Raw genomic sequence first — 10,968 nt, forward strand, 5'->3', positions numbered from 1 at the left:
ATCTACAAAGGACCGGCAGTACTTTCTGATCCGCTGTGTTCCACCACAGGTAGAGGTTGAAAGCTGTAAAGGATAAAACATAATTTATGAGTTTTTAAACTACAGGCCATGTGCTTATCTTAATTTTTTGCGACTCCTCACATCTCTGCTATGAGTGGAGTCACTTTTTGCTTCCAGAAAGATTAGTCAGGTGTAGGATTTCAGTCTAGTTTGTAGGTTTCCACCCTGACCTCAACCACACAGGCCGGCTCTACTGCAGTAATCCAACATGCACAGGAAGTGCATGTTTTCTCAAAACACACAAGCACCCTAAATTCTAACATGCCAACCAAATCGGGACTTGTTCTGAAATCACTCACAGGAACAAAACGCCGATCCATATCTTCACTTTGAACCGTTCATTCAGGCGCCGGTCGAGTGGATTCGTGTGTTTCCGTTTTTATCTTGGCAGGAATAAAACAGGAAATACAGGTGGAAGTTTCCGTCGCATTACGCCGTTTCCTGTGAAGCCCACTTATTCACAGCAGGCACTTTCACAATCGCACCGTCTGGTTTGACGTCGTTCAGTCGCGACTCGGTTAAAGTGAAGAAGAAAAGATAAAACGCTCCATTTTCTTCCCCAGAGCTCTTACGAGATTCAGGTCAGATTGTGAGCTGCTGAACTCGACTGCTGCATGAACACATCTTTACCTTGTCAGCACTGCATAATTATCACACTGAAATTCACACACACAGTGTTTTTGGGGCGGGGATGGGTCTTTCTGAGGCGTCTGTGTGATGGGTTTTAGATCTTAAAGACACAGTTTTAGTGGCGTTTGACTCACGGGGAGTTGACTTATTGTTTCTGCTTTTATTTCATTTTCAGTGGCTTGCAAACGTATTCATACCACTTAAACTTTTCCATGTTTTGTCACGTTACAGCCACAAACATAAATGTAGTTTAATGTGAAAGACCAACACAAAAGTGGTATGCAATTGTGAAGTAAAAAGAAAAAGAATTACACGATGCAAAATAGTTTGTTTTTACAAATAAAAAACTGAAAAGTGTGTAGGCTTGTAATGTGACACAATCTGGAGAAGTTCAAAGAGTTTGAATACTTTAGCAAGCCACTGTATTTATTTATTAAACTTTCATCCCGAGATGGTCAGGCAAATTGTTAGAAAAAAGTACTATATTGTTAATTTTTTTTTATCTCAATATACATAAAACATATGCAACACATTTGCATCTTACACAAACACAAATGTGAAATCCACAAAATACAGTTTATTTCCACCCGTTTGATCAAGAAAAAAATTCATTTTACAATATGCAGCATGTTTACTAAGATAACAAACATTATGACATCAACTTATAAATCAGTTTTATAGAAGTATATGTTGTGACTGATATGAAAGGTGTCCTATAAAATTTTATTTATTATTCATATTTGTTTCACTTTAGAAACAGAAACACCTTGCAGAACCGCAGAGGTGAAAACATAGTACATGTGTGATTACCAGCTGTTCCGAGGTAAAAAAAAAAAAAAAAAAAAAAGGTAAAATATTAAGTTCAGTCTGAGGTCAGAAGAGTCTGTTCCTAATGTGCTGCAGCTCTGACTCCACTCTGACTCCACGCCGACTTCACTTTAAAATGAGCCGTTCTGTGTGAAACGATTAAATCTTCTTCCCGACTCTGCATTTCATCCAGACTCCACAGGAAAACCTTCAAAACTAAAAAGTGTCCGTTTCGATTCCTCTTTTTGAATTGATATTGCAGATTCAGCTGGAAGGCGGACGGCAGCAGTTCAGGCCGGTTGTCATGGCGCTGACGGAAAAAGACATCCTGCTGTTTGAATCGGTGCCGTGGAGCAGAGAGTCCTGGTCCATGCCTCTGCTCACACACCCGCTGCTCGCCACCAGGTAAAGACGGGTGCTGCGGCTGCACGTGTTCTTCCTTTAAGGGTTTTTAATGTCCTGAATTCAGATGTTATGAGTTAAACCTTCAGCTGCTGAGGTGCATTGCATTATGTTTTCTGCCAAAACCAAGACAGACAACAAATGTGAATATTGCATCAGGATGGATTCACTGGGCTGAAGTCCAGCAGACAATAAGTACATCTTCCTAATTTAATCACCATGATCATTCTTTGCAGACCAAAGATGTTTAAGGAAATGCTTAAAAACACAGAAAGACCTTTTCTCTTTTTTTCTGCCATTTTTTTTTTCAACTTTACTTGGTTCCATTTTTTTTTTCTTTTTCCTTTTTTTGTGTCTTTTTTTTCCTGCTGACTGTTTTTTGGAGATCAAATTTCTGCACTAGTTAGTTCTCTTAGAAACTTATAAGAAATGTTATTTATATGACATTCAAAGTGTGTTATATCGTTCTGTATCTTATGATTTTATATATTGTTATACAAATATTAGTCATATTTTAGAATTTAAAGATAATTTGGTGTTTATATTGTCTAAAGGCAAAAACACGATGCTAATAAAAGCAGCAAATTCTATGATGAACCTACTGTTGTTTTGGTTTTTTTAAAGATCTATACGTTTATATTCATGTTAAATGTTTTTTTTTTTTTTTGGTTATCTGTAAATCAGCAGATCAGCAATCTTTCTGTTGCAGCTTTTCTGTCTTTATTATTTCCCTCTAATTTCCAGTAATGAGTGGTGAGTATCTGAGTTTCCAGATGCTCACATGAAGCTGCAGAGTTCTGCTTTTCTAAGTTAAGTCGATATATTAATGGTGTTTTGCTGATTGGTTTTTCTTCTGTAAAATAGTTCTGTAAAACATTTTTAATACTTCGTTTCCCTGAATTTCAAGTGAATCGCAGCCACAATTACAGCTGTGATTCACTGATTGACGAAGGTCAAAGTTATTTATACCGCACATTTATAAACATCTGTAGTGTTGACCAGAGTGCTGTACAGAAAGTACAAAAATGACAGCAGTTTCCCCCCCCCCACATATTTCAGACAGTTTTTTGTGACAAAGAAAAGGCGTGGTGTCCAAAATTGTTGTTATGCAATGCTTTCCCTCTAAATAAATATATTAGTTGTGTAAACAACAGTTTTTGTCTGGTTTCCTCAGCTGACCGTCTGTAGGGGTTGCAAATTTTTTCAGTTCTTAATGTGAGAAACCAATCAAAACCAGAGACTCGGCTCCAAATCAGGTACAATTGGACAAATAATAATAATAATAATAATAATTAATAATAAAAAAAACACACATTAGTTTCAAAGTATCAGCCTTAGATCTTGCAGGAAGAGAGGCTGGATTATGGCTGGATGATGCGTTTAGCTTAGAAGAAACCCCTCAGCTGTGAATAGTTCAGGGTCATTTTAAAACATAAACAAATGTCAACATGTCATCCGTCTTGTGAAGACACGTCTTTCCTTCTCTCTCTCTCTCTCTCTCTCTCTGTCTTCTTACCTGTTCTACGTTTCTGTCTTCAGGCTGGTTCACTCCGGCAGCGCCAGGGGTTCTCCGTCCCACGGCTCGGACCTGGTGTTCGCCACTCGGACCGGCACCGGGCGCGGCATCGAGTCGCACGTCTTCAGAGTGGAGACCCACTGGGACCTGTCCACGTGGACGCGCGCACTCGTTCAGGGGGTGCACGCCGCGGCTGAGATCATCAAGGAGGTCTCCATCGGTGAGGCTTTCCTGACTTCCTGTAAAGTGGGAAAATATCTGGAGTAGAGCTGCACAATATCACAAATTTATCTTTAATTGTGGTGCCGCTGCTTTGACCGCAAAGAATGTCAGCTAATTGTTTAAGTAAGTTACTTAAATGTTGTGCATCTGATTTCTGCTGAAGGTTTCTTCCTGTTAAAGGGGAGTTTTCCTCTCCTCCGTCAAAACATAAAATAGAAAACTTTTCAGCTAATTTTAAATATAAACGTAACTTGTCTGCATTGCTTAGTAAGTAGGATCGATTTGAATGTATGTGACTGAGTAGGAATCTGTCTGAATGGTTGGAATGACTTGAGACGATATTGCTTAGGGACTGGCGTTACGGCTATATTGCTTCAGTCAGACCGATTACACAAAGACTGAGAAAATATGGATACTTTCAAGGCAAAGATCAGAAGAGAAATTGACAGATTTCCATTTCTAGTTTTGATTTCATTGATCCATCTTGAAATTTGCACTTGGGGATTACCTCGTAACAGAAACTCCTACCTATCAAACCTCAGCAACGCCTGACAAGATTTTGCTTTTCAGATTTAGAGACTCGTTTATCTCGTGTTGCACGGTGTCTGGTTGAGGTTATGTGAGACAGCTGACCCGTTTGCCGTAGCACGATGATCTTTAACCACAGGATGTGGGTTCTTCTTTCTGTATGATGTCGTCATTCTCGTATGTGGTTAACTGAAATGATGTTTTGTTTTTTGTTTTTAGGATAACATGCATGTTTAGATTTATTTTTTTTAAGTCAGAAATTATTGATTGGTCACATAAAATAGTCTGAACAGGAAGCTTCTGACAGCAGCTGTCCCACAACGGTTTGTCGCAGCTCAGGAGAAAGAGCAGCTCTGTGTCGGGAAAAGCACAAGCGGGAGCCAGGAGAAGGGAATGTTTTTGCTCCAAGCAGAACAATAGCTGCCTGTCGGAACCGTAATGGAGAGACTCTGACTTTTTTTTTTTTTTTTTTTTTTTTTTTTAAATGCTCCTTCCTTGTCCAGTTGCTACACAAACACACGGCTGTGCAGAAACATTCTTGTCACTGGAGATACAGTGTTACACAGTGAAATGCTTTTGGATCAAATGACTTGTGTCTGCACAGGGTTGTCTGGGTTTTACATAGAAAATAAACTCTTTTGGGCAGGAGGCTTTAGTTAAATTTTCAATATTCGAATACGTCTGACATTACTTTAGACTAAACATTTCCTGTTATATGTCGGGATCACCAGATTTATTGACAATTGGAACATTTCTTTCAAATATTCTCCAGATTACATTCCTCCAGTATTTGGTATAATAACTTTTGAGAGTGATTAACTATGATCAAAGGTTTTGGTTGTGCTCCCACAGCAGTTAGCTGGCATTTTTGCTCTTTCCTCCTGAGTCGGGTTTGCGGACCCCTTTTCTCGCACACATACCTTTTCAGCTCGGCTCACAAATATTCTATGGGACTGAATTTAAAGGTTTGTGATTCACCATGTCGAAGTTTTTGTTGTGCTTAAGCTACTTTGTAGCTAACTTTGGAGGTATGCTTATGGTTTTTATAAAGTGTATATTCAACTGATCTATGGATCAATTGGTTTCTTTTAATTTTCTGGAATTTGTAATTGGTGCTGATCAAAGTGAATTGAGACATTTTCTTGTGTTTGACCTGCCCGTTTCCTGACAGGTTGCACGTTGAACAGGCAGGACGTCCGGCTCACGCTGCACTACGAAAAGGGCTTTACTATTACAAGGGAGCCAGCCGACCAGCCAGGGGGCGCTGTCCTCTTCAGGTACCCCTACGAGAAGCTCAAAATGTCCGCCGACGATGGAATACGCAATCTTTACCTTGACTTTGGTGGTCCAGAGGGAGAAATGGTGAGTTCAAAAGAGGGCGATTTTTTTTTACAACTTTACTTCTAGAGGACAGCTGAATGTTTAGAAAATTTTGTGTATTTTTATCTTTATTGGGTTTTTTTTTATATGCCTGAAAAATCAGTAGTTTAATGTAAAATTAGGGATGCACCAATATGAACCTTTTTGTCTACATCAATATCCAATATTGATACGGTTGGTGTTCCAACCAAGTCGCTTTTCCTAAGAAAGTCAGAAAAGCCTCTGTGATATTCTGACAACACACTCCTGGAAATGTAAATGGCTCTGTTATCAGTTTGTAATGATAAAAATAGGACTGCACATTGATTAAACTCATGCCGCATTATGAGTGCCCCCTGCTAAAGTGTTAGGCTAATGTTAGCATGTTCAATGGGTTGTGATGCCTCTTGTTGATAATTTGAGTTGGAACATATCTTAAAGCATTTTTAGTTATTAGTATGTAGGCAAAAGGTACAGAAGCAGCTTTTGTCCACAGTAAAGACAGTTTCTGCTGCGCACAGAACAGGTCAGATGATGCAGACGGGGAACAGCAGCAACCAGCATGACAGCTCTTTCCTGTGAATGTCATTTTAAGATGTGGAAAACACTTTCAGTATCAGGGGAATGTCTGGATTTTACATGATTAATGTGAGATATGCAACACAGCTGTGCAACAAAAAAATAGGACAAAATAGTGCAAAAACCTTCCACACAATTCACTCATGATGAATCAACGATACCTCACAAGACTCTAAATAAAGTAAATTCACTAATCATTGTTTGTTTTACTTACAAAGCCTTAAAAACATTTAAACAAAGACCAAAAATAGAACATAATTCAACGAAAAATTAGCAACGACCTAAATTTGGCTGAAAATCCACTTTTTTTATATCCAGAAGGGTAACGTTATCGGATCTATTCTAACCCAATAAGCAACACAGATACTGTCAGAAACGTTAATTTATGCTTTGCAGATGCACAGATCAGCGCTGGGCTCTTCTGAGCTGTCCTGTCATGTTTCCACTGCTTCGTTTACAATAACGCATCAGATTTTAATAACACTTCACATCCCTTGCTCTCTGCTTTTGCACGTCTCTGTAGAAAAAGACTTTGCTTAGACAGAAGCGGTGACTGATTTATAACTGCTTTGTGTGGCCTTTGGTCTAAAGCAAACATTCGAAGACCGAGTTTTCTGCCGTGTGTTTAAAATTTCTCTCACCCTCTCTGAACTTACACTTTGTCGTTACAGTATTTTCTCTTATTGCTTTAATTTTCTTCATCCGTTACAAATGAAACATCCCAGGCTCGTCCCTTTCATGGTTGCTTGGTAATCTTGTATGCAAACCGCAATTATAAAAATTAAACAAAGCTGTAGTAATAATCTCTGTGCGGTTCTTGTGAGTCGGTGACGAAGTGCTGAGAAAACGATGAAATGTTTGAACATCACCGTGATCTCACAAAAATCCAGTCGTTCTACAGAATAAACAACTTTAAGCTCAACAAAACATTTAACCCACAGACTAAACATTTCAGATTTGTTAGTCGACAGGGACTGTGATTCATTTCTCGGAGAACATTGAACATTTTCGGGAAGTTTGTTTCCTCTCTTGTTCTTTTGTGATGAGAAACAGACTGAACTTTGCATAAAAAGAACCAATCATGTGTCCCGCATTACATTAAATTATTTTATTTATTCTAATATGTTGTACAAATATTTATTGTTTTGAATGATTAATAACATATATATATATATATATTTTGTGAAGGCAAGAAAACAAATAATGGTTTTCTCAGTTTTAAGATTTTCAAATTATCACTGGTTAAAAAAAAAAAAAGAACTACATAGTTTTTCTGTTATTTTTATATAACTTGTCATTCGATTAATAAAAACAAATCTGATTATAATCTAATGTATGTGGTTGGAAATGTATCTAGTCTCCATCTACTTCTATATTTGTTCTGTTTTGATGTAATACACCAATAAAACGTAGTACTTGAAATCTGTTTTAAAATTGAACAGAAAATCTTGACATGTAAAATATGATAATTTTCTTGCTAACTTAGTTACTTCCTTTCAGAGCAGATAACCTATTAATAAAGACACGTCGTACCTCAACATCCTTGTCTTAATTTGTCCCATCTGTTTTGTGCCATTGTCCTTTTGTTGTTTTCTTTTTTTTTTTTTAACGTCTTACTCACTGCCTTCCTTCCTCCTTCCTCCCCGCAGGTGTTCGACCTCCACTCGGGTCCAAAGCCGGTGGTCTTCGTCCTCCACTCCTTCCTGTCAGCCAAGCTCACCCGCATGGGCCTTCTGACGTGAACTAGCCGACTCGCTTCAGCACAGACGGAAGGATTTACATTTTACAGCCGATTTTTATTTTTTTATTATTCCCCGCCCCCCACACTTTCTCGACTCACAGTTGAGGTTAAGCCTGCCGGCGGCGCTGCAGGGAAAGTTGAAAGCACGAGTCGTTTTGTTGATTGTCTCAGAAATGTGCCTTCCAGCTCCTCCCCCCCACCCTCCTCCTCTCAGCCTCTCGTAATCATCTGCGCTGCAAAGTTGATGTAAAAGGAAGGAGCGTTTCGCTTCGGGTCGGAAGGATTAAGGAAGCTACTTCAACGTGCAAAAAAGTAGGAGTTGATAAAATCTCTCCACATTCCACAGAGCAAAGTTTAAACCTGGCTGCAGTGGGCTGACGTAAGAGACCGCAGCACTCTACGGGTTTTACTGCTCAGTCAGGAGGGCTTTTGTAGATACGAAACGCAGAGTTGAGCACAAACTGGTCGATTTCTTTATTTTTTCCCCCTGTTTTTACTCTGCCTATCATTCCATTACAGCCTTCCCATGCAGCTGGGCTCTTTTTAACTCGTGTCTGTCTTTGTGTCGGCCCGTGCTAGGAAGGTGTTTTAGAGTCACGATGCAGTCGAACAGTGTGACTCCATACTACAAGCTGGAGACGGTGTGTCCGCACGTTATCCCTAACTACTGTTTGTAATCAGGATCGCCAGCTGTGCCTTTTTGACTTGTAGTCAAAGACACTCTTTGTAAGGTTTCCTTTTATACTCCACGATATAAGAGCTTTGATCATGCACAAGCAATAGTATTACTCTGATAGTGTAAACCATGTTACTGTGTTTTATAAGTGTGTATCTTTCCCATGAAAGCATGACTCTCTGATCAACTATGAGACGATAAGTTACTTTCTCTTTCAGCTACAACTCTCCTTTTTCCCCATTCTGTTTATTTACCCAAGTTGCTTAAAATTACCTCTTTTTTTCCCCTCCTCCTCTACTACAACCTCTGCAGCGAGTTACGATATAAAGACTTGTCCAACGGGCATGCCATCACGTGACAGAGATATGAATGTATTTCAAGAGCCTCTTCATTCTTCCTTAAACATATTTTAAACTTTTCTTTACTTGTCCCTCGACAGAGATCATCCAAACAAGCTCTCTTGTTTTGTCAAAGTGGCAAAAAATTTTAACAAGCTTGTCGCACGACAAATGTTGGCCACATTTCACACCACCGAGTGCGAAATTTACAGATTTTTCAATCAACACAAAAAAATATCTACCTTTAAAAAAGTTGTTTTCAGGATGAATCACCTCAAAAGTTTGTGAAAATGTCAATTCTTCAACCTTACATTGGAAATAATTGAAACTACAGCCTTTAACTACTACGTTTTAAAAGTGTGTTTTCAAATACAACAAAAAAGTCATCAAATTAACAAAAGCTCATTTTACTGTCTTTGTGTAATTGTAAAAAGGACATGTTTCTCTAAAATGAACTGCTTAAAAAGATAAATGATTTTTATTGCTCTCATAAAAACAAGAGAAAAACAGGTGTTGATCTTAACTGTAAATTTACTTAAAATACATTGCTCTTCTGTTATGTTATTTTGAAATATAACATACTGCTTTACTTATGTTATATAGACCATATAAAGTTGCCTAACCTGACAAGTAGGAGTTTTTCCACAGTTTATCATTCATGCTAAGCTAGGCTAGTTCAACTAGAAGTTTAGCTTTTAGCAGGTCCTTTTATTTGATAAAAGCCATAAAAGTTTTAAAGAACTTTTACTCAGTTATGTAATTTAAATTTTAATAATTTCCACACAAAAAAAACATTTAAAAGTTCTTACCATTTGTTAATTGTAAAAATTTCATTTAAAAAGATAATGTAGCATCAGTCAAGCTATTACTCAACTGAATGCTAGCTGAACCTAGCTTTGAGTGGATTTTAAACTTAAACTAGTCCCTGTTCAAGGTGAATTGAATTTGTCTATCATAGTCTTCATCTTAAAATGCTCATAAAATTAGGACAATATGACATTTAACACAATATTAAAACAATCTAGACTTGAGCAGCATGCTCTGAATAAACTCTCACCATTTTTTTATACTTGCAATATTATAAAAATAACTTGATGTCCAAAGGCTTTGTGGTCCTTTTAGTCTGTAAATTAGGATAAATAAGGACATGCTAAAGACGGTGAAATGTGATTGAAAAAGTTTGGAAACGAGCTTAATCAGTGGTGGCAAGGTGTACAAATTTAGTATGATTATCATTTACAGACAGGCATCATCTGGGACTGGTTCATGTTTCTGAAGTTCCCCCTCAGTGAAGCCTACGTTCTTTTAGACCTCGGACAATGTCCCTTTGTGTCCACCGACTGCGCACCGCAGGAAAACAAGACCAACCTCTCTGTTCTCAGAACAAGGTCTGTCCGGCCTGACTGACCTCCATACTGTAGGAAAACAACATTTTTAGAAAGTGAAGACACATTTCTGTCCAGTTCCTTTTTTTGACTTTTTTTTTTTTTTAAACCCTCAGTCAAAAGAAGTTAATGTTAACGGTGCTTAAGCAGAAGTAGACTCTACTTCCCTTATTCCACTCGACATAAATGAATTCTTGCTACATTGTTGAGCGTACAATAAAGATTGTTCTTGAGGCTGTTGATACATCTGCTTATGTAGTTATGATGTTATAATTATGTTAATTTACTCGATAAGCTTCAGGTTTTCCTGTTTTTAATTGATGCACTCACCTGGCAAACCCCTTTAAACCTTTGAATGTACACTTTAACCTTCTTTCCCTCTTCTTCTTATGAAATCACGGCGTTCCTGTCTATGCAAATTAACGCTTCAAAGAAAGGGTTTTATCAAACCAAAGGTATTATCTGTGGCAGCTTGCGTCCTACACAATCATAAGACTGAAAAATGACAGTGCTGCTGCAACAACTTGTCATATGCAAAGTGTTTTAGATACCCTTCCAAAATACAGTATACAATGTACAATACCAATGTAGTTACTTTATGTGTAAATATCAATAAAACTGTAAATTGAATGTTTTTGTCTAGTTTTCTTGTGGTTTTTGATTCCACTTTGTAATTGGAGTTCATTTGAGACGTTTGTGTTCAACTTTAGTTGCTTAACTACAAG

General features: G+C 37.9%; 1 protein-coding gene across 1 annotated transcript in view; it reads left to right on the forward strand.

The window, feature by feature from the left end:
• Window positions 1-10,877, forward strand: part of sntb2 (syntrophin, beta 2) — a 28,912-nt gene extending 18,035 nt beyond the window's left edge. Inside the window, exons 4-7 of the mRNA XM_008411800.2 lie at window positions 1,760-1,902; window positions 3,439-3,635; window positions 5,337-5,527; window positions 7,753-10,877. Of these exons, the coding sequence (XP_008410022.1) occupies window positions 1,760-1,902; window positions 3,439-3,635; window positions 5,337-5,527; window positions 7,753-7,845 (624 nt within the window). The 3' untranslated portion in view covers window positions 7,846-10,877. The remainder of the gene's footprint in view (window positions 1-1,759; window positions 1,903-3,438; window positions 3,636-5,336; window positions 5,528-7,752) is intronic.
• The last annotated feature ends 91 nt before the right edge of the window (window positions 10,878-10,968 follow it).

The sequence above is a fragment of the Poecilia reticulata genome, linkage group LG6, assembly GCF_000633615.1.
Source record: "Poecilia reticulata strain Guanapo linkage group LG6, Guppy_female_1.0+MT, whole genome shotgun sequence".
NCBI classification, from domain to species: domain Eukaryota; kingdom Metazoa; phylum Chordata; class Actinopteri; order Cyprinodontiformes; family Poeciliidae; genus Poecilia; species Poecilia reticulata.